Source organism: Grammomys surdaster, unplaced genomic scaffold (assembly GCF_004785775.1).
Source record: "Grammomys surdaster isolate TR1022 unplaced genomic scaffold, NIH_TR_1.0 225, whole genome shotgun sequence".
In the NCBI taxonomy this organism is placed as follows: Eukaryota; Metazoa; Chordata; class Mammalia; order Rodentia; family Muridae; genus Grammomys; species Grammomys surdaster.
Window position 1 is genome coordinate 7,185,035 of NW_021604670.1, and position 24,922 is coordinate 7,209,956.

The following is a 24,922-nucleotide window of genomic DNA, read 5'->3' on the forward strand; positions in this document are numbered from 1 at the left end:
ATGCTCTTGGCAGAACTAAATAGCCCCCTTGTTTTAATTGTTACATACTTCATAGGTGGTGTTTTTAATACCCATCAATCATAGATATGCCATAGTTATTTGTAGTGGGGCCATGTGCTATCAAGTTTTGTACCCTCTAGAATAAGTTTATTGTTAGCATTTGCTGAATATAAATGTATTAAATGATTAAATCCTTCTAATGATTGAGAAGACAGCTTGTCTCATTAAACTCTCTGATTGTAGTAACCTTCCCCCCCCACCCCACCCCCGGTTTTCACATACATTATTCCTACCTGTTGAACTGAAGTTAAAATATTTCGGATATTTTAGGAATGGGTTGAGAACATAAAGGGGGGGGCATTTTATGTAGCTAGAGCTCATAGAAGTTGACTTTAGATCATCAGTTCTCAACTTGTTGGTGAAGACCCTTTGTGGGCAGTGGGTTGCAGCTCAGAAATTTGAATTAACAATGACAAAATTACAGTTATGATGTAGCAATGGGGTAATTTTGTGGTTGGGGTCACCATAGCAGGAGGAACTGTTTTAAAGGGCCAGAGCATTAGGAAGGTTGAGAACCACTGTCTTAGATTTCTTTGTACAGATTTTGTTTTGAGAGTTTGATTTTCTTCTTGTTTTTCCAGGACCCTAACAGGAGCATTCATACCAGCAGTAGCAGCAGCAGCAGCAGCAGTAGCAGCAGCAGCAGCAGCAGCAGTAGCAGCAGCAGCAGCAGCAGTAGTAGTAGCAGCAGCAGCAGCAGCAGTAGTAGCAGCAGCAGCAGCAGCAGTAGTACCAGTTTTTCAAAGCCTCACAAATTAATGAAGGAGCACAAGGAAAAACCTTCTAAGGACTCCAGAGAACATAAAAGTGCCTTCAAAGAACCTTCCAGGGATCACAACAAATCTTCCAAAGACTCCTCCAAGAAACCCAAAGAAAACAAACCACTGAAAGAAGAAAAAATAGTTCCTAAGATGGCCTTCAAGGAACCTAAACCCATGTCAAAAGAGCCAAAAGCAGACAGTAGCTTACTCACCGTCACCAGTGGACCACAGGATAAGAAGGCTCCTAGTAAAAGACCCCCTGTTTCAGATTCTGAAGAACTCTCAGCCAAAAAAAGGAAAAAGAGTAGCTCGGAGGCTTTATTTAAAAGTTTTTCTAGTGCACCTCCACTGATACTCACTTGTTCTGCTGACAAAAAACAGATAAAAGATAAATCTCATGTCAAGATGGGAAAGGTCAAAATTGAGAGTGAAACTTCAGAGAAGAAGAAGTCGACATTGCCACCGTTTGATGATATCGTGGATCCCAATGACTCAGACGTGGAGGAGAACATGTCCTCGAAATCTGACGTGAGTAGCCCGGTGCTTCCTCCGTCCCTTTGCAGTTCCTGGGTTTTGTGTCAGATAGCTTTGTGGTAAGAAATGAGAAAGGAACATGAATTCTGTCCCTGGCAAAAAGAAGGTGAAGCTTAGAAGTGAATGTCCTTAATTAATGGAAAGAAGGAAATGAAATTGTTAAGGAATCTGCAGAGGCTGTTTAGGCTGTAACTAATGTTGTTAAGGGGAAGACATAGTCCACAATGCGGTAAAGGTTATTTGAATAGCAACATGAAGATCCAGTGCCCTTGAAAGCTTTGTTACAGTGCTCTGGACTGATTGCTGACTTAGGGAAAGGGGAGCAGGGCACTCAAGCTTGAATACAGTGGAAAAGCAAGGTCAAAGAGAAACCTAGGAAACACTGTACAGCCTGTGGTCATTATAATAAAGTAGGTTTTAAAGGTTTTCAAAAAATAAATGGGAAATCGGTTCCAGTTTGTTGCTTTCCTGACTGGTGCTAGAGACAGAGCCCAAAGCTTTGCATGCTAGGTAGGCACACTACTCCTTATCTATACCTCAGCCCCAGTGCTGGTATTTTTCAAACAGCATGATTAAGTGAAGATTTGTTTTAACTACATACATACATATTGAAACTTTGATATTGACATATACCTGTAAAACTATTTTCACTTTGGAAATTAAACTTTTTTTTTTTGTCTTCACGGGGTAGCTACCAGCTGGGAAAGAGGCATGCATGATCTGGTGCATGTTTGTTGGTGGGCCAGATTATCTTCTAGGTGCCTAGAAAAGCATCTGACCATCTCAGCTCCTACTTGTTGGCCATTGTGATTTAAGTTAATATTACAGATTTGCTGAGTTGGATGGCAGGGATTTTGCAGTTGTCTGTTTTAACCTCATACCCGTGTAAGAAGTCTTGCATATCTAGTGATAGAACTGTTGGAAGGTATTTGATTGTATATTAAAGACTAGATATTATTTGCCTTGAGGTCCCATAAATAAATGGGAAATCAGTTACAGTTTGTTGCTTTCCTGACTGGTGCTAGGGACAGAGCCCAGAGCTTTGCTTGCTAGGCAGGCACTGTACTCCTACTCCCTTTTCCTCTCTGGTTCTTCTAAGTTGATCTTCTCAGTTACCTGTCCATAACCATCAGACTCATTCTTCTCTTTACTTTGGCTGTCAGTATTCTAGACCATGTTAAGAATGGTGGTTTGCTAAACCACCATTTAGAGTACTTTTACACCATTTTAGAGTACTTTTCTTTCCGTCTCATGATGTTTCCCATCATGTATTCCTTATTTAAATGCTGGCAAAAGATAGGAGGCCTTTCCCCACCTGACCTGGGTTTGTAATGTTCTGCATAGGAAGCCAGCCAGAGTCAGGACAAGGTGCCAGTAGCGATCCTCACAGGTCCAGAGACTCTGTAGGGCTAATCCAAACTTCTCATCAAAGACCAGATTAGGAGCAAGGTGTCATATAAAATACTGTAGGTTGGCTGATTTGTTCCAGTGTTAGGGAAAGACTGAGTACGTAATACTTACAGCGTATAGAGGGGGGATGAGTAGAAAGAGCTCTTCTGCTCACCCAAGTATTTCCTGTTCCTTGTTTGCTCCGAGCTGCTCCTCTTAGTTTGAAACTTATTCTTTAATGTAGATCTTACCTTTTTTGTGTATTTGACTTTTGTTTCAGATCATTCTGAAATGCTCTCAGTGTGTGATTAATCCAAATTAGAGTTTGGCAACTTTTTCTATGTTCTGAAATGTTGTTATTCTTCTAGAAAGAAGGGCTCTCAGCACTGGAGTATGAGTCACTGGTAAGCTATGAGATCAACTTAGCATGTCATCACCAGTGCTTGAAAAGTTAGAATACATTGTAATTAGTATGAGTAAGTGATACCTTATGGGATTTTTATTTCAGAAAGAATGTGTTTCTTCAATGATCAGAACTTTCAGAGGCTCCATTTTAGAATGTTTGCTGATTTATGAAGAAACCAAATGGCATTTGGAAGGCACTACAGATCATGGATGTGTCACACAACAGCTTCCTCCTTGGGCATTTCTGTTAATTCTCCTTTTCTCTGTCTCTCTTGTTCTTTTCTCTTTATGCATTATTTTCAAAACATGGCTTTTCTTTTAACAAAAGTCTTATTCAGCTTGGTATATTCATCCAAATAGATACCTTGAAAGTCTTTTGAAAACAGATTTAGAATTGTTTGTTGCTTACAATGGAGATAGTACATTTTTAGAATTATTGGAGCCATAAACCTGGTGATCACAAAAGGATTTCCTGTCATGTGCTGTGTGTAGCATGGCAGAAAAAGCAGCCAAAGATTTTTTGAGTATTGCTTAGGTATAAAACTCAAAAGTTGGATAGTGGTGGCACATTCCATTAGTCCCAGCACTGGGAGGCAGAGTCAGGTGAGCTCAAGACCAGCCTGTGAGCTCAAGACCAGCCTGGTCTACAGAGTGAGTTCCAGGACAACCAAGGCTATACAGAGAAACCTTGTCTTAAACAAACAAACAAACAAACAAACAACTTAACAGTTGTGTTTTCCTTACAACTCTTTTGGTACTATATGCTTTTATTTTGTTTCTGTTGGTTTAATTATTTTAAGCCATGAATTCAAGAGACTTTGCCCTTAGCAAAGCATGCTGAGAAAACTGGAATTCCACTTACCCAGCAGTAAAGATAGCCATGCAGATTGTCTGTGTTCTTCTCACCTGTGTTCAAGACAGGAACTGGATCTGGTAGCAGGGAGCAGCCAACTTCAGGGCCATAGTTCCCACTGTCCTTGGTATGAGCATGTCGGCCTCTGAGTAAGGGGTGATTCGATGGCTTGGATTTACCAGAGTCCTTTTGAAATTTATTAATGGATTATTCATGGGGATGGGAGAGTAAGTAATTTTAGACAGAACAGGTAGAGGTCATGGATCTGGAAATGAGAAAAATGTACATGTTAGAAGGTTTATGATTATGAAGGAAGGCTATGGTCTAGTCTGAGGAGTGGGTCAGTCTTTAAAATGCTTACTACACCAGCAGGAGGACCTGAGGTTTATCTGTACTACCCATGTAACTATCTAGATGTGCAGGACACATCTATAACTTGTCTAGGGTGAGGTGTAAGACAAGTGGCTCCTCAGAGTTTGCTGACCAGCTAGAATAGTTAACGAGATAAGCTCTAGGTTCAGTGAGAGACACTGTCCTGACAAACAAGATAAACATGGCCTGAAACAGTGTACCTCAATAGACAGGAGAATATGGAAGGGAGGAATCTCATGGGGGCCTTACCCATACACAGAGAGCTATCGGCAACTAAAGAAAGCTGAGGGAGGGGAAATTGCCTTCCTCAGGGAGAACCTAATTTGTTGTCCAATAAATACTAAGTGGCCAGCCCTGAAAACATACTTGAACTGAGTAAGTTACATATTTATGTGCATGTGTGCATATAACAACAATTAAAGAAAGTCATGACCTCGAGAGAGGGTGCTCGGGGAATGAGGGAGGGAAGGGAAAGAGAACATGATATAATTATATTTTAATTTCAAAATGTTATAAAAATAGGTGGAAAGGGATTGAAAAGACTCCCAGTATTGACCTCTGGTCACTATATACATCCACAAGCATACCTGAACATGTATACATTTATATAACATACATACAAACAAAAGAATGCTGGGAAGAGAAATTATACAGCTGCTCTGTCTATAAGGATATCTTGTCTCAGTATAGACTTTTTGTTGTTGTTGTTTGAGATAGGGTTTCTCTGTATATGCCTAGCTGTCCTGGACTAGTTCTGTAGACCAGGTTGCCCTCGAACTCAGAGATCTGATCAAAGATATGCGGCACCAGGCTTAGCTTCAGTCTAGACATTTTAAAGATAAAGGGAACAGTATTTTCAAAAGAGCTCCTCCGTGACCAAGTTAGACTTGGATTTGGTTGTTTATTTGTTTGAGGCAATTTCTCATTCTATAGCTCACACAGTCAGTATTTAGTCCAGGCTGGCCTCAAATTCACAACAATCCTCTGACCTCGCTTGACTCCCTAAATGCTGGGATTACAGGCAGGAGTCATCATTCCTGGCCAGTTTTTTGTTTGTTTAAACAACAAAACATAAGAATGAGTTCTATCAAGGAGAATGAGGGATCCTAGCTTATTGATTCATATACATCTTTTTGGTCAGATTTGCATATGTTTTATATATGAGAAAGGAGAAACCAGGTTGACTTCCATAGCTGTACTGCACTTTTCAGAGACCTCTTATTTGTCAGATGGTAAGGAAAGGTGGTGAGAAGTCTGACAGCCTGCGTTGTGTCCTAGTGCCATCAGGACTCTGGGCAAACGGATATTCAGAGATTCCGTTCTACTCTGTGCTGTGGGAGTTGTGGTACAAATGTAGTCAACCCAGGTAAAGCCATCAATATACTCATCAGGAAGAAAATGTTAGCTACAGTGTGTGTGTGTGTGTGTGAGGCCGGGGCGGGGGGCGGAAAGACAGACCTGGCTTCTGAGAAACTTTGCTACCTTTGGCCTTGAAAGAGATGATATGGCCTTCAAGAGACTACAGAACCCCCGTGCTTTTTCTACTGTGTGCCTTTATATGGTTTGGAGGCTGGGGGAGATAATTGGCACATGTCATTTTGTTTTGCCTTTTGTCTTGGGGGAGATGGCCTTATTACTGACTTACACATGCTGCATGGTCATGGGAGAAACACAGAGGACAGAGACTGATTTTATTCAAAAGTTAAGACACAATTTCACAAGATGTTTTAGCTTTGTATTAAATGTGATCAAAGAGATTATCCCACCAGTTGCTGCAGTCAGTAGGACACTGGAGTCTTCTTTTCTTCCTTCCTTCCTCCTTCTAGCTTGCATATTCTCTCTCTCCCTCCCTCTTTCCCTCCCTTCTTTCCTTCTATTATTAAAGGAGAACATCTCCAGAAATGATTTACCATTGAGTTCTATTAACATAACCAACAGAGTTCCTTTTAAATGTTTGTGATTCTTTAGATATTTTTCATTTTCAAAGGAGTCTAATATTACATGAGAGTTCATCAATAACTTTCCTTGCAGGGGAGTTCGGATAGGGGGAAAAGCTGGTAGAGAAAAGAGACCCGATTCATAGAGAGTGAACAAATATAGAAAGCTTGTTAAAGGGATGTTTTTGTTGAGAATACTTTACATTGAAGAACCTCTGTCTCTCCCATTAGACTGCAGTTTGCAACCTGTGGGTTGCGGCCTTTTTGGCAAACCTCTGTCTCCAAAATTATTTGCATTATGATTAATAACAGACCCAAAATTATAGTTATGAAGTAGCAGTGAATATACTTGTATGGCCGGAGGCCACCACAACGTGGAATAACTGTATTAAAGGGCTGCAGCATCGGGAAGCTCGAGAACCACCACTTAGAGGAAAGCAGTTCTGGGTGTAGAGTTCACTTCTGATGTGTGCTGATGCTCTGGCCTCAGGAACAAGACAGACTAACCAGCGTCTGTTCTTGGTGGTGACCAACATAAACAGCAGCCTAGAAGGGTAAGAGTCTGAATATGTCATTATCCACAAAGTATTCATAATTGTGGTTTTTATTAAGCTGCATATACTTTAATATATTAAAGTATAATGGATAATAAAAAATATTCACACCTTCTGTAATTTATTAGTAGCTTGCTTTTCATATAACTGTTTTAGAGGAACCCTGTGGAGTTGATTGGCTTGATGGGGGTTAGGGCAAAGTTTTCTATTCATAGCAGAAAGGCAAGAAAAAAATAGTAAATAAAATTTTGAGATGTCTATTTATGATTGGATACAATTACAGTCATAAATTCCTCATCTTTGCTTTCATGACTTTTTCTTTGCATTGCAGAGATTTAATCAGAATGTACAGGTCATGTTCAAAGTTCCATCATCTTTCTTGAAGGTAGACACATTACATCTGGTACGAATGCTACCGTCTCCAATTACAGTGTAAGAAGAATTAAGTCACATCTTCCCATGGATTTGGCCCACCAAAATGTTTTCTTGGATAGAAATCTTGAGGGAGAAAAATAAAATCTCATTATATGGTAGCTTGCCCTCCCCCACTTCCCCAGTAGACAGTGAGGTCAATACTTCAAACCCCACAGGAGCAGGAGTTTCTTTGAAAAAGAAAAAAGAAAAGGGGGAGAAAAGGAGGTAGAAAGAAAATCAGCATCCTGCCTTTTGTTGGTCCTCATTTCCTCCAGCCCCACCCTGTTCATTGCCCTCCTTAAACTGTCTGGGGCTGGCAGTAAATGTCCTGCTGCTGAAGGCCTGGCCTTAGGTTTTTATGTGGTGGAAGGGCACTGCAGCAGAGAAGAAGGTCTGTATTGTGTTTTCAAAGTGGCTGTCTAATGGCTTGTCACTCCTGCACAGGCAGGAGCTGTAAAGGCTGTGTTTGGGAAGCTCCAGCTGGAGAGGCCATTCATTAGGGGCTGCCTCACTCCAGGGGGGAGCCTCTCATTCTGCACTCCTATTTTCTGTGTTTTACAAGTGAAGGTGGAATTACCTGAAGGGGATACAGTTCTTTCTTACTCTTGGTAGATTTAGCTCAGTACAGGACATTCATTAAAACAATTGGATGGAAGTGAACTTCGTGGTGTGTATGGAGCTCGTCTTCAGAAGGCATGTTTGTTTCCTGGTTGGAAGAGACATGACCAATGACGACGATGTCTTAGCCAACCACATTGTCACTGATTCACCTGGATTCCTAATTTCAAAAAGAGGGAGGCAGATAAGGATAAGGAATAACTAAGATAATGATTTTTTAAATTTACTTTTATTTCATGTATGTGAATGTTTGCATGCATATATATGCACCCTGTATGTACCTACTATCCACAGAGGCCAGAAGGAGATGGATGCCCTTGAATTGGACTTCCAGACATTAATTAACTACCATGTGGTTGCTGGGATCCAGGTCTTCTGAAAGAGCAGTGAGCCATTGCACCACTCCCTAAATATATATATGGCAGCTGCAGGCCTCCTTCCCTTATATGTTAAACTCAGTGTGGTATCGTAGCTTTAAAATTAAGTAATTCCTCAAAGTCCATGTTACAAAGGTTGTAAACAGACAGCAGGGGCTGTTATACCCTTATCCATCATCAACAATTGCCAAAGCAGAGTGTTTCCACTCCCATGAATTAGCCTCCCATCTTATCCGTTCAATTCTAGACCCTCTTTAAAAGGATTGGATCACCTGTGCAGGGAGCTATTGTTTCACATTTTATTATGTGTGTTATTGTTCCCCCCCCATCTCTTTTGAGACAGCACAGTCTCTGCAGAGCAATGCCATATTGAACTTCTCCTAAGTGATTCCCATGTTAATTTCCCCACCAAGTCTCAACACAGACACAGTTCTGTGAATTATCATGATTGCCATAATTTCCCAACAAGAAGACAGAAGCTCAGAGATTAAGAAACCACCAAGATTGTCATGTTTAAAAGTAGAAACTGTACAGGTGTGATGCACACATACTCTTAATCCTTTTAATCAGGGGGCAGAGGCAGGAAGTTCTAGCTCTTACACTTAGAACCCTTCCGAGACTGTGGACTATGTATCACTATAAAGTGTCTTAGGAGTCATTCCCTTGCTCACAAATGGTTCCCACTTGTATTTGCATGGGAGTTTATGTTCCACAGAGCTAAGCTGCAATATCAAGCCTTCCCTGAAGGTGCCACCAAATAACAAATGGTGCCTTCCAGGTGAGGGGCTCCTTCTGTTGGATTCCTCTGGTTCTATTTTGTAAGTCTATCTCATTATAAGTCATTAGAAATGAAGGTTATGCATTCTTCATATTCAATGATGGGAGGCCACTGGTTACCTTTGGTGTCTGAGTAAATATCTGAACAAGTTTGTGAAATTGTTCTCAGTGGGCAGCAATTTATGGCTGTAAACTTTGAAGGCTGTGTCATGGTCCACAAAGAAACATCTTCCCAGTGGGGATTCTTTCAGCCACTGAAGGGGACAGCACAATAAGCTGCTCCAGAAAGTCAGAAAATGGTGAAGTACTCACTTAAGTGGTTAGAGACAATACTATTTCCTGTGGATTCTGAAAACATACAAGATGGGGGTGTTAGTGTGACATGAGGCCTGGAGCAGAAAGTGGTATTCTGTATAACAAAGAAAAAGAAAGTTCCTTCATCTTTCGCAAGAAGGGAGTTTGTGACTAGGGCACTTATGATAGTCAGTACTTACCTGACTTAATAAAAAAGATGAGTAAATAGGCCCTGGCTTGGGTATCAGTACTTAGAATTAATATAGTTCTGGTTCTTAGATTTAAGTTGTAGGTGCTTACTTTCTTATGTGATTCATCCATAGTTGTTGTTGCCCTCTTCTTCCTCTTCCTCTTTTTCTTTATCATCATAATTCATTGTCATCATCCTGGACTGGCATTGAGATCTGTACTGACAAGGATAACTTTGAGTCTTTCATCATCTTGCCTATACTGTCCAAGGACTGAGATTTTGGTCCTGTCATCCTGGTATATGCTGTACTGGGATTAAAGGCAGGACTTCACTTTGTTAGGCAAGTACTTTACCAGCTGAGCTCTAGATGTCTTTTGTTTTAGAGTGTCATGAAATAGAGCTTGAGTCACTGTGTATGGGTGTGTGTGTGTACATGTATATATCCATCGTTTGTATATGAGCATGTGTGTACATGTGTGTGTGCATGGTATGTGTATAGGCATATGTGTACCTGTATGTATGCACAGTATGTGTAGGCCAAAGGCTAATAAAAAGTTTGCTCCCCATTTTATTTTTTTGAGGCAGAGTCTCTTACTAAACCTGGAGCTCACTGTGTCTGAGACACTGACTGGCTGTGAGCTCAGGACTCCCTGTGTCCCCACCTGCCCAGCACTGTGGGTGCAGATGTCTTCTGTCACCTTGTCTTTTACATTGGTGCCGGGCTTCAAACTTGGGTCTGAAAGCTTACACAGCAAACATATACTCTTTCCCCAGCTCTTGAGGGTTTTTGCTTTGTTTTGTTTTAATGTTTTAAATGAAATTATTTTTCTTATTTAAAATGTATTGAATACAAAATAATGGGCCTTATTATGGCATTTTTCATGCACGTACTTTTTAGATTGTACCTTGCTCTTATACCCCTGTCCATTACCAACCCTTGCTTCTCCTCCCTCTGGTCCCTTTTCTTCTGTAATTGCATGTCTCTCTTTCTTTCCCTGCACCTCTCTCCTCCCCTCCCTCCTTCCACTCCCCTTTCTCATCTATCACCATCATTTTATCTTACAGAAAACACTTTCTTTTAAGCATGTTTTATTGTAATACTTTGTTTATGGATGTTTGATCATAGTTAAATCACTTGATTTTTTTTTTTACTTCTTTATGTGGTGCCATATTAGACTGTACAAATGATACACAACTGGAATTTAAGCCACTCTTTTTAAGTAGGTCTGAGTCAGTGAGATGAAGGTATGGGTAGGATCCTTAACGAGGACACTCTTGAAAAGAGGAAGCAGCGTGAGAGAAGTTGACGGTTAGGGGTGAAGGTATGTTATCACAGGAATGAAGGCACTGTGGCACTTACTTTATATTTCAGTTTATTCTTAGTGTGTGCTTAGTTCAAGCTCTGGGACTGGTTTTCCTCTTCCATTGTGGCTTCTATAGATTGAACTCATCCATAGATTGAATTGTCGAGCTTGTGAGGCAAGCGCCTTTAACCAGTGAGCCATCTCACAGGTCTTACTAAACATTTTTGAGAGGAAAAATGTGGTTTAGCTCTTCTCATTCTCCCTTCCTGGTCAGCGGGTGCTGTTTTTGTGTTCTGGTGAAGAGGTAGGAAAGAAGATGATACCTGGATCTGAGAAGGAGCACAGGGAGAATTGAGATGATTTCTAAGACACTGATGCTTGCTGTACATTTAAGCAACAGAACTGAGGAGTCTCTCCTAGGGAGCTTGTTCATCAGTGTCCTGTCTTCGTACTAGGTTCTTCATGCTGTCTGTGTGAGGCTCCCATGCGCTGGACTGTGTTACCTAAAGCGTATACACATAAAAGGCTGAAGAAGGAAGATAGGGTACCCTAGTTCTGAAGCATAGCCATGTCTGACTGTTAGCTGTATTTTAGGGAAAGTAGTCCGGAGTATGCATATGATCCAAGAGCAGTATACTTGGGATGAAAAGCCAGATAGGTTCAGTTTATTTATAGAAACTTATAAAATGTGAATTTTAGTGATAATACATACTTTGTGAGATATAGCTTGTAGATGCAGGCTGTCATTCAGGCTTTAAGCAAAACTATTATGTCATTTCCAAAAACATACTGTTGGTAATTTTATAGATTGTATTCTGTGAAGAACTTGCAGAGGTAGGACAAAGGCAAAGAGACACTGTAGAAACCTGGTGCTTGTGTAATCCATGATTACATGTTTCAGAATTTCTGTGTGCATTTATATGTGTGTATGTATACATGTATATGTTGGGAATGGGGCACATGGGGAAGCCAGAAGTTGATATTGTCTTCCTCAGTCAATCACCACCTTACTTTTTGGGACTGAATCTGGAGGGATCCTCCTGTTCATGTCCCCAGTTCTGGGTGTATGGGAATGTGCTGCCATGCCTGACCTTCACTGTGGGGTGCTGGGACATGAACTCAGGTCCTCTTACTTGCATGACAAGAACTTCACAGATAGCCATCTTCACAGCATTGTGTGTATTTATAAAAGAATTGTTTTTCCATTTGCCTAGCCCAAGATTTTATCAGAAATCAAAGGAAAATCTTTCTGAAACAGGTCTCATTTTATTTGGTCTGGCAAGCCCCTCTCAGAGTGACCTGACACACTTTCAGTATATGGAGTGCTCACTGCATTTCCAGCTTTCTTCCTTTGCCCTGTTATTTCTTCCACATTGTTTTAATTAAAAGTAAACTTTATACTTGTTCCAGAGATTACAATATGGTGTTTTAGTTGCACTTAATGTGTGCACATATACACACACTACTTCATGCCATGCCATGGCCTTCATGGGGGACCTGTGAGAGTCTGTTCTATCCCTACACCAAGTGGGTCCTGAGGATTCATTTTAAGCTGTTAGTCAGACTTGGTAGCAAGTACTTTAACTTTCTGAGCCATCTTGCCAACCTAAACTTAAAAACAAAAAATTTATTTTGCACGTGTATGAATGCAGGTGTCTGTAGTCCCTGACACGCTGTAGCAGCCATAGGATAACTCTGGAGAGTCAGGTCCCTTCTGGTACCTCATAGGAGGAAGTGATTGAGCTTAGGTGGTCAGGCCTGCATGGAAGCACTTTCTTTAACCCGATGAGTTATCTTGCCAGTCCCCTGATACATGTTTTTTAATGGCTAGTTTTCTGATAGTCTTAAGTCAAAATGCAGCCAGACTAGCAAGCTATGGCTGCCTCCACAGTCCAGAAGCTCTCAAGAGACTTGCCATTCACTGCAAGCCTCTCCTGTAGAGGTAAGCCACCCACAGTTCTTGTTTTGTGTAACAAAATCAAAGGATTTCATAGTTTACCTTCACATACAGAGGTGTGACAGCGATACGGTGTGTTACAGCCACCTGTGTCTGCTCTCATCAGACCTGTGGACTGACTCAGACCCCTGTGGTCTCTTTATTCTTTTTAGAAAAGATTAAAAAAATAATCTTTTAGTAAAGATTAAAAAATATTCTCTGGTATGGAGGTTTACGTCAAATTTAGAAACCATACACAACATCTCTGCACAGCTTGTGATTTAGACACAGGGTTTTCAGGCAAGGAGAGAATTCAGAAATCTCTTCTCTCACTTGAGTTTTGGAGAGGAGAGCTGGAGGCCAAGTTCAGTAATTTACTTGAGATTTTACAACAGTAGACCTAGGATCCAGCCCCTCGTCAGCATGCTCTTGGCTCTTTACCCATTGAGTCATGTCACCGTAGTGCCTACATCAAAGATTAGGCTCCCACACACTGCCTTAAACCCCAAGCTGCTGTCATAGGAACCTGCTCTTCTGTTTCGAGTGCAGGAACCTGTTGTTTCTTATCCTCCGTAGAACTTCTCTGGGAGATTTTTCATGCCTAACTGAGGAAAAGGTGTCCACCAAGTGGATATGACAGACCTGACTGGTAAATATTCAGGTAGATTGATTCTAGGCTGGTCACCTCTGTCTAGGAAATTACCAGCCAGAATAACTATGGTTTGATACATTCTAAGGGAGGAAAAAATCTTGAGGCAAAATAGATAATGATACATTTAAATACGTGGCAAGTCAAAAGTCATCCTGTTTGACATGAAATCATACAGTGAACATCACAGTCCTCTTGTGTAAATGCGGTTTTCATACTTGAAGCTGGAACTTGGATGTGACGGCTGGTGCTCCAGCTACTGTGCTTTGGAAGTATATGCTAAGCATTCAGGAGCAGGAACACGGGGGGAACTGATCTCCTCCCCGTGACCTCATAGAACTTGTGTGCTCATTCTGGCAATCATGCTGGATTTCTCGCCCAATGAGAGGAAATCAGACTTCCCAGTTTCTTTTCGTGTGTCTTTTAGTGGAAGCTGTGCTTTGCATGAGTTCACTCCATCCGCATCCCCAAACCCATCTGTATTCAGGTGGGTTCATATGCAGTCTCCTTACTTACTAGTCCCTGGGCAGTAGTGACAGTACAGAAATAGGATGCAGGCAGAACTTACCTTCTGGGGCCAGAAGGAGATGAGTGTAGGCAGTACTCACTGGTACAGTGCAGACTGTCTCTGTTCCCTCAAGCCTCCTTTCAGTTGTTTGGGTGGCGTTCCAGATTTCTTCCCCAAATGTCTATAGACCTGTCACCTCCTTTTCTCTGCTTCACACAACAAGCCACTGTTGCTGTGGTTTCCCGGCCCTGACCCAGCTCTCTGAGACGAGACTGACTTATTACCGCTCATCTCCTGCATCATTGCTTTTGTCTGTTTTAAAACATTTGTTCCTTGAGCATTTTCATATAGGTCTACAATGAAATGTGATCATATCTATCTCCCAGGTCCCCACTCACCTCCCTCTAGCTTCCCCCAACCTGTCCCCATCCCAACTGTATGTTTTTTTAAAAAAGTAATCCACTCCCATTTTGACATTTATTTATTTTAAGGGTGTTTGAGGCAGGGCGTGCATGTGCCATGCCTAGTGTGGGAGACAAAGGTAAGCTTGTGGATTGAGTTTTCTACTTTCACTATACGGGGGCCGGACTCCTCTTGCTAGGCTTGACAGCAAGTGTCTTTACCTGCCAAGCCATCTTGTACTAACCCTCAAGCTGTGTCCACCCCACCCTCAAACTTTCTAAAACACTGATCAGTTCTGGTAGGAAATACATAAAAGAATAGACAATCATTCATTAAAATGAGGGTATTTGGGGTCCTTTTTCAAAACACCATTGTATTTGTGTTTATAGTTTGTAATTTTTTTGAGACAAAGTTGCATTAAATAGCTCAGGCTAGCCTCAGAGTTGCTATGTATCCCAGGCTGGCCTTAGCTTCCCAGTCCTGAGATTTCAGGCATAAGTCACTCTGCTGGCAAAATACTAGGTTTAAAACCCATCATTTTTCATAAAGCATTTCATTGTTTCACAACAAGAGCTTCTTTAGGATAAGAGACAAATTATATTGAGATGTTCCATTTTTCTTTTTATTACCTCATATTTGAAAGTCTTTCATATATATGAAATATAGACTAGTATAATGAACCTTTCACATACTATCAGCTGAAGGTTGATCAATTTGCTTTTGTACTACAGTCAAATTCTGATTTCTAATGAGATTCAAGATACCATATTCTACTCATAGATAGTTGAATATGAATTGCTAAGGAGATAAGAGCTTTCAAAGAACAGATCAAAAGCAACAGGATCACCTCTAAACTGGTTCTGGATGCCCACTACCACTGCTGTCAGGTATCTAGCTACTGAGGAAGTGTAACAAAATCAGAATCTCACTATTTTTTCTATCTTTGCTTTATTTGTTGAAATTGGATTCCAAATAATGTCCCACCTTTTTGCCTGTAATAATATCTGTTAAATTAATCTGTAGGTGTGCCCTCTTCTTCCCTTTTAAACAAAGGGAATGTTTTAAAATGTTTTAAAACATTTTAAATAAAATGCAAAGAGGAATCCTTGGTCTTCTGGCCTAAATTGTCAGTTCAGATGTGAGTGATTTCATGGTGTGCTTTCTCCAGAGTTGCTGTCAGAGGTAGAAACGTGGTCAGATTTGGGTTACACTTTGGTTTTTTATTTTGGGGGGGGGCACAGGACTGATTCATGGGGTTCTGGGATACTGTTGCTTGGATACTACAAGAATGGTCTCTGGGTTCACAGCCTTAGCTGTTCTGTGCCTACAGACTTAATTCATTAAGAGTTCTAGGAGCTGGAGAGATGGTCCATTGGTGAAGCACACAGGCTGCTGTTGCCGAGGGTGGGAGTTTGATTCTGGTCCTCGCACTCCTCTGCTGGCCTCTGCAGACACCTTGTGCACATCCCCACACAGACGCAGATGTTGATAGGCAGTTTTCCTTTTAAGTTGTAAATTGTAACTATTTTTTGTTGTTCTCTTATTGGCCACAGTTCACCCAGACTGAGGCACTCCTGTCTTGTACAGAGGTACAGCTTGTAGGTAGAAATGGAGTTTATGGAGCAGAGGGAACAATCCTGTTTAATATTTCTCTTTTATCAGTGTTTAAGAGTTTGGTTCCTTGGTGCACTTGAGCAATTTGAAGCACTTTAAATTTTATGTATTCACTTGCTTACTGAACTTACAGGAGTTGAATGTCTTTGCACAGAAGCCGGTGCTCCGCCACCGAGTAGACCTTCAGTTCTTCATGCTGCTCCGTGAGCGCCCTCTTCTTTACCCTCTTCACCTGAACCTTGGCCTCCTCACTTTTCTTTGCCCCTCTCCATGTTGTAGTCATTCTAAAATATCAAAAATCATGAATTCTTCAGGGCAATAAGTTTGGGCCTTTTTGTGACCTGCTTAACTGAGGCTTGTGTGAGTAATCACCTCCACCCCTTACTCTTTACAGTTGTGTGCTTTTTCCACAGTTTCTATGTACTTTAAGTATAATTGTTGTTTTCTTATAATTTTCCTAATCAATTCAACATGTTGAAGATAGGCTCCTTAAGTTTTCAATCTCTTAGATGTTTACACTTTGTCTGGCCATAATTGCTCCTCAGCAAAAGTCTGGTAGTGCAAAGATGTACACACACACACACACACACACACACACACACACTTGTCCTTACTAACTCATTTACTTATAATGGAAGGTCTTAACTCTGAACACATATGAGCAGTTGGGAGCAGCGATATTTGGTCTGTCCTCTCTGGAGGTGGAGTAGGTGGCCCATAAATGTCAAGAGAATTCACTGTATGAATAAGAGATGCCTTGGCTCTCACACAGTACATAGGACAAGGTATAAGCCACCCGTGTACATGCAAGTTCATACAGAAAGATCCTGAGATAACTTGAAGGCCAAAGTAAAGAAGGCTTGTGGGCGGGGCTGTGTGGTGGCTGCCTTTGTGTTACAGCACGTGGACTTGGCAAGTGTGAGAACGCCTCAGAACTTCCTGGAAAATCCTTCACAAAACTGCTTCTATCATGGAGAATATTAAACAAGAAAAAAAAAAAAACAACACAGGGGGAGCAAAGACTACAAATTAATCTTTTATTGTGACAACAACAACAACAAAAAATGTGAGCCTAAAAGTCCCCAAACATTTGCTTCTGTATAAAAGCAAATAGATTCAGAGAAATTTCAATAACAGGATGTTGAAGTGAAAGACATTTCTGCCTCCCTGTTTCCTACAGAGGCCTGTGCAGAGGCCTGATAACACGAGCGTTTCAGGACCACCTTGTTTTTGCTGTCTTTGCATGGTGAAATATGAGTCCATTCCCTCTAATGTTTATATGTGCTTTTGAAATTATCGCAACTGGTAAAATGCCACTTGTGTGTAGTACAGAATGACGGACCTCCCCCACCCCCACCCCGCTGCTGCTGCCTGTTTGCTTGGGTTGCATAATTGTCAAGACAAATTATTTTAATAACTTTAACTTGATGGGCCAATGTTTATTCAATGATCATGCTTGCATATCTGCAATCATACAATTAGATGTTTATTATATATATAGATGAATCAGTGACAAAATATAAAATACTTAAGCTCCTAACTGCAAGAGGCAAGTCTGGGTAACACTGAGTTAAACTGAGCAGTCGACTGTACAGCAAGAGAGCAAAGGTGAGGAGACTACAGTTAGTTCCCTTGAAAAATTAGCACCTTAGTGTTATTCATGTTGCCACTGCTGCTCTCAAATGTGTATTTAATTATGCTCACCGGCAGGCTATAACATATGTTAGAGTAGTTTTTACCAGAGTCATTGTTACTTCTAAAGAACAAAACCTAAACCCAAATTAATTTTTCACCATGGGAGTTTGAGTCTATTAAGAGAAAAAGGTTCTACTTTGAAACAGAATAGGTTGCCACAACCATCTTTTCATTTCTAGCTCACTGAACTTGATCGTATCCAACTCTCCCCGTCCTGTGGGCCCCTTCCACCTTTATGCCCTCATGTTTTCATCTCCTGTAATGCTCTGATTTCATTTAGTTCTGCTCCTTGAGCATGGACAACCTAACAGGGACCACAACCACAAAGAAAAATATACCCTCATTTTCCAGAATCCATCAGTTACCAGTGGCCCCTCAGCTATTGGGGTACAAAGAGCCCTTAACAGTCTTTGCTAGAATATTTAACCAACTTCATCTTGGTCAGTTAACAACAGCTGGCATGAATTTATGAGTCAAGTTATGTCCAGAAAAACCAGCATTTCTCAGTACTTCTTATCCATTGGCTCTTAGATTCTTTCTGCTGCTTCTTCTGTGATGTTCCCTGAGCCTTGTGGGGTTGATATAGATGTCTCACTTAAAACTGGATGTTCCAAAGTGACTTTTTCTCAGCACATAAACCAATTATGACTCTCTATATTGACTCCTGCCCACTGCAAAAACAAGCTTCTCTAAGGTTGACAGCATCACTAATGTATGCGTATAAAAATAAATATGTAGAAGGCTATTTAACAATGTATCTGTTTAGCAAAAGCTGTAGCGGGTTTACCTACCTAAGCCTGTGATTTCTTCTGCCATGTGCTCTCATTGACCAGGCTTATGATACCAGGCATGAGTTTGTTCCAGTGGAGTAGGCTTGGAGTTCAGGAAAAACAATAACAGAAGCAGATGGTTACCCCCATAATGATCTTGCCACCATTGCAACTGTGGGTACATCTTGCTTGCCTGCATATTCATTTAAATCAAGGTACAATCTCAGAACATAAACACAGAAACCTATTGTTCTAACAGTATCCCATCTTGCTTGTCAAGACAGCTGATGGGAATCTTTTCTGACTTTATTTCTTGGACCCTCTAAATTAGAATCTATGTGCTGCTGGGTTCTGCTCAACCATCTTTCTTCCCAGACAAGTACCTACAAGTTCTGCAACTAGAAGTTAAGTAAAAGTCTTGTACTAAGAACTGTTCTCTAAGTCCACCCCAAAGGTTGAATAAATGATCCTCTCACCAAAAATTAGTATAGCTATTATTCCCAAATGACTATGTCAGTCCTGTTTATAATTACATCAGTTAAATGTTATATAAATTAGTAATGTACACAACATGTTGTTTCCATGCAAACCAAATTAAGATTTGGAAGGAGATCCCTTAGGAAAACAATTGTACTCAAAACAGATAGAGGGAAACATCTTGAGGCTATTGAGACTCTGCATTCTACCAACCATGAAGATCCCTGGATATCTGCTTATAAAAGGCAATCACAGATCATGCTAAGACATGAGTTTGATTTATATCTGAGACGTTTCAGAACCTATTCAAAACCCCTCGGCCACAAATCAAAAGTTTAACGGGTTAATGTGTATTAGTAAATGATACTAAATAAGATATTTAGGTGTATGTGTATTTAATGAGTTCTCATGTGTCCCATCTGACTGATCTGTAACAGCCAACAGCTCCTTATTCAGAATTGGATGTACCTCCCTTTGTTTCTTGAGTTAGGACAGGCCTTCCTTCAGCAGTACGATGCCTTTGACTCTCCCCTCGTCTTCTGTTCTGTTTTGTCCGTGATGATCGTGTAGTTGCCTCATGTCTGTGCACATAGCTTCAGGCTGACTCACAGGTTCTCTAGTGTCGGCAACAGTGCACCCCTTACTGTGTGCCTTCAGTGTGCATGTGCAGACATTCACCTTTGCTTTGTGTTGACTTCAAACATTTTTTCTACTAGATATTTTAAATATACAGCTAATTATCATCAACCATATTTACCCTACTATGCTATAGAATATTAGAAGTTACTGTTCCTGCCAAACTGCATACTTAGAGCCACTGGTTTTCTTCATTTCTTTCCCCTCCCTTCTGTTCTCATGTTCTGGTAACCACTATCCTATCATTTACAATTATGAGGTCAGTGCTCTTAGCTTCCACTATGCAAGAACATGCTGTATTTTACCTTTTAGGTGTTTTTTATCCCACTTACTGCAATGCCTTCTAGTTCCATCCCTTTTATTATAAATGGCAGAATTTAATTCTTTCATGATGGGAGAATAATAATTACATTGTATGTATTTATGTACCATATTTTCTCTGCCCCATTCATCTATCAATGGACAGATCATGTGGTTTCATAGATGAAGTAAAAAGCTACTGTTCTGGAAGGAGTCCTGAGACCCAGTCTCAGACCTGCACTAGTTGGTTTTTTTTTTTTAAGCAAAATGCTTGTTAATATCTTTGAGGATTAATTTTACAGACTCTGAAATGTGAATAATACAATAAAGTTGTTCACTGAATCAGTAGGAAACAAATGGTGTGTGGTATTTAGCTGGTGCTTTGTTAATACTTATAGAATCACATGTTTCTAGACATTTTCTCTTTTGTAATAGAATGTACATCTAGATGATACAGCAGCCTCCTGGATTATATGGTGGACTGTATTTATAAAGGGCTTGCACAGTTTTTTGAGTACTGATAAACAATGTTAAAGAGGTGCCTTTGTCTGCAGAATACAATGTGAAAATGCAGTGGGATGAGTATTTTATTGTTTTAGTTGTCAGTTTTGTTCTGCTTTCATGTAATACAATGATGAATGCTGTGTTCGCATGTGTAGCTAATATTCGATAGCATTCTTCTCTTTGTCTTATGGATTTTGTAGATGAAGATTTCTTTTCTTTAACGCATTCCTCTATGAAGACTCAGCCACAGGGTCCTGTGTTCAGAAAACCTTGTAGTATAGTTTGTTACTACAGGGTGGTTTCTTGTCACCCTGACAGCTATCAGTAACCCCATCAGCCCTTCAACAGCTTAAACACCATAAAAGCACACATGTGGCTAACATGTTTCAATAGTGTGCCACCGGAAGGCACATTATTATTTATTATTATTATTATTATTATTATTATTATTCCGCCTTCGTCTTGTGTGGTTACACTGCTCCAGTTGTCAAAGGAAAGCTTTCGGTTGCTATAGAAAGAATAGTTAAATGTGTTTAACCTAGATTTCTTTCCTAAATGCCAAATATTTTTGAGAAAGAGAGAGCTCAATTCTTTTTTTCCCTGATTAGTTCATTTACAGAATAGAGAGCACATAGCCAAGATAAAAAAGTAACACGGTTTTGAATTAGATTCATAACTCTATATTTTAAAGTAGCTTTTTAAAGCTACCCATAAAATGCCACTTTACATCTGGCATCGGATCTATTAATTTGACTACTATGAATATGTAGGAATATTTTTGAAAACTCCTGTGGTCTTGTAAAGCCTCCAGGCCCTTATTAGCTGAAAAATCCTGCCTTCTGTCAGGGCACAGAGCCAAGGTACGATCCTTAAGTAGATAACGTTTAGCATTTGAAATAATAATAATGAAAGACAAGTCCGTGTGGAGCTTTCAAGTCACTATCCATTGAAATATCCGTATGGAGCCGGAGGCCGAGGGAGAAGATGAAGCAGATGTCAGGTTTGTTTTAGTGGGATGCCCTGCCTAACCACCTTCCCTCTGAAGAGGCTGATGCCCAGCATCCTGGGGAGCCGGTGACTAATTCATCTGATCCATCTGTTGCCTTGGGAGGCACTATGGACTAGTTCCTCCAACTGTTCGTATCAGTAGAGAATGTGACCTTACCTTATTCTGGCGGACCCTTTTTCTCCCCTGCCCTTCTCGCACATGGCTCACCTTGGACTGAAACCTCCCCCTGGAAATCTCCTTCCCCACCACAGAAAAAAAGTAATTGGGATAATTCTTTAATGAACCCTTTAAAAATTAAAAATTAAATTGGTCACAACTTTTTGCTGTATCTTATCTACTTGTAGGTAGAGTTTAAAGGCATTTTCCATGTTGGATGCAAGTATTTGTTAAGCTGCTGTTCTCGGTGACTACAATCAGCCCTGGCAAAGGTATAAGGCAGTTACAACTATTGTGTGTTCTGAGTGCAGCAGGTCCCCCTCCAGACAGTGGAGCTGTACAATGGGTGTGGACTGCTGTTTTCTTTATGTACCCTGAGTTTGCTTTCTGTGGGAACTGAGCTAAATAGTCATGATCCACCTATCCCCATCTCTGCATCCTGCCAGTAAAAGGGCACTGTTGTATCCTTTTTCTTTCAGCTCTCTTTTTAAGGTCAGGCCACCCATCATCTCAGTGCATAGGAAGGAGGAATCCTCTCTCTCCAGTGTCCCATATGTACACTGTTATCTTACGTAATATTTATGGAAGGAAGGGTTCATGTGTCTTTTCACCCCAACAAGGAGAAAATATCTGAAATTTTGATTCTGATTCTAGAAGACAAGCCACCAGCGTTTGATGTCTCAGCCTACAGCCAGAAGCCTGAGTAGGAATTTAGCCAGTTCTTGTGTGTTGTGTAGGTCAGAGTTCTAGGATGTGCCTGTGTATCATTTTCCTCATCTGGAGAGAAACTGGAATGGTACACTGAATGATTTGGTAGAGTTGCTGTGCAGTCTAAAGTATTATTAATCAGTATTAAATATCAAAACATTTAAATGATGCCAATTATACCTCAAGTAGGGTCATTACTTTTTCTTACTGGTGTGATAATCTGTGACCTTAAAAGTACATTTAACTGTTACAGTTTTAAGAGATTTGTACCTTTTTAAAAGGCATGAATAATTATATTACAGATTATTTTTTCCTTTCAACTAGTGTTGCTTCTCCAAGGTTAAAAGTTGTTACGTCAAGTACAGCTGTTAGAAAACAGAGGGAAGAAGACAATGCACACACTTACAGGTCCTTTGATGCTGAAGAGCCTAAGACATTTAGACCTTCATTTAATGATGCCACTCACCAATTTTAAGCCAGCAAAGGCCACAGTAGATATATAATGCCCCCATTAAGACAGTGTTGCAAATGAGTTGTTAAAAGTGCTTAGGCTTGGACATAGAACAGCCAACACCCAAAGACAGCAAGAGCCCCACCTTCCCTCACGAATCCGAAGATTCCAGAAACTGTCCGTTGGTATGTTTAGTGTTCCCCAGAAAACTCTAGAACTGACCTTGAAATATATAGTAAGGAACAACTTAACAAGATTGTGTCTACTACTGGGTTCTAACTGATTACTATACCCAAATAATTTATCTTCTTTGTTTGTAAGGTTGGATACCTACTATAAAGACTCCTGATACTTTAATGACTCTTAGGACAAAGTAATAGCATGTTCAAGCTGTGAGATTCCTGGTGTAGGACCACACTGATTATTAAACTCAATTAGAGTCCATGAGAGCCTTCTGGTGGGTCCATGAAGAGATTTCTGGTGGGACAGTACTTTACATTTTACCATGTTATTTTTATAGCGAGCTTCATAAAGGTAGGTAAGGCATGCTTACCAATCACTCAAAGCTACGAGGCCCTGTATACCACCTAACCCCAGAATTATCATAAAAAATCTTGGTCAACTATAAATAACCAGGCTCAGCTCAAGAACATGAAATTTAAATCTAAATTTAAATATGAAAGATAATATGAACACCTTCATTTAAAATCAAGTAACTGTTCCGATTAGTAAAAAACGAGGGAAATCAGCCTTAGAGGTTGTTTACCTGGAGAAATGTAGTATTCCAGGTTTTCATAGTTTCTTAGCTGAACATGAGCCAGATTAATATAAGATTGTATAGGAAAATCTGTATGGAAAAGTACAGCTCTTCCATCGGATTGCATCTGGGTCCTAAGTTTGGTGGTTTGTCTTAAAGATGAAACAGAACAGAAATGTTACTTACTCAAGAGTAATCACCAGGCTCTGGGGTACAGAGAAACCTGTGTGTGACTTAAGGAAGGTTGCTTAGGAAGGGACATAGTAACTGGTTATAAATATGTCCTTTGAGCATTTCAGTGTGCTCTGATAGGCAGTGGATTTGGCTTCTTGGTAGGTTAAAGGACTCAGGGGAATAAAGCCACTTGGAGAGGGCACGGCGGGCAGGTGGGAGGCTGTTGATCTGGGGAGGCTCTGCTCTGCCTCATGAGGTTACTGAGCTTGCAAAACTGAGCTGGTATCTTGACCTCTTACTTGCCTTTAGTTTTATCTTTCCTTATCACTTTTCTGCCTTTATCCTTATTTAGTACCTGGGCTTTAATGTAGACAGTAAATAAAATGAGAGAATGTAAAAAGAAATACCACTACTACTCCTCCTCCTCCTCAGGAGGCAGAGGCAGACAGATCTGAGTTTCAGGCCAGCTGGTCTGCAGAGTTCCAGGACAGTCAGGGATACACAGAGAAAACTGTCTTGAAAAACAAAAGCAAGCAAACAAACAAACAAAAAAAATCAGGTACTAAAAAAATTCTTTATTTTAAAAACTTGAAGTAATGAAGTCATGTTTTTTAAATTCTACTTTATCTTAGGAAAAACACATTTATAGGGACAATGCTACTATGCAGCCTTCCAAAGTTATATATAAAGAGGTAGAAGTGGAAATTGGGTCAGGGAAGGTGAGCATCAGTTCTTCTTCATAGGCTGGCATGTCTTTTGACATAGATATGGGTGAACTGGAACAGTAATTCCCTGTGTTTTAGGCAGGTTTCCCCACTTTCTGTGCTCACCTTGAACTGCTTGTTACAGCTGCTTTGAAGTCTTTTGGTCCCTAACACTGGTAATTCCTTCACACGATCTACCCTCCTACAAAATGACTATGTGGAGAGTCAACATGACCTTTGCCAGGTTGTCCCTTATTTCCCACCATCTGCCAGGCCTGTTCTGCTTCCTTCTTCTTTTTCTTCTACACACAGACAACTAGTCATCTAAATATGATCTTATTCCTCCAGAGCGATTGACCAGTGATGGCGTTTGCAAAATTCTATAGGAAAGCAGGTAAGACCAAACAGGAAGTCCAGCATTGTGACTGCTATGTCACTGTCCAGAGTGGGCTTGAGGTGAGCTGTGCTGTGTCTTGACCTGGCGATAGTTACCTCAGTGTGTGGCTATGAAAGCATTAACTGAACTGCTCAGCTTGTTGTGTGTGTTTTTACTACATTCAAGTTACACCTCAATTAACCTATAAAATACTGTGTCTTATTGAAGACATTATTTTTTTTCAACTGATTAATTTG

At 40.5% G+C, this 24,922-nt stretch overlaps 1 protein-coding gene across 1 annotated transcript in view; it reads left to right on the top strand.

Moving 5' to 3' along the window:
• Positions 1–24,922, top strand: part of Mllt3 (MLLT3 super elongation complex subunit) — a 258,709-nt gene that overhangs the window by 190,109 nt on the left and 43,678 nt on the right. The window contains exon 5 of the mRNA XM_028773315.1: positions 642–1,349. Coding sequence (XP_028629148.1) covers positions 642–1,349 — 708 coding nt within the window. The remainder of the gene's footprint in view (positions 1–641; positions 1,350–24,922) is intronic.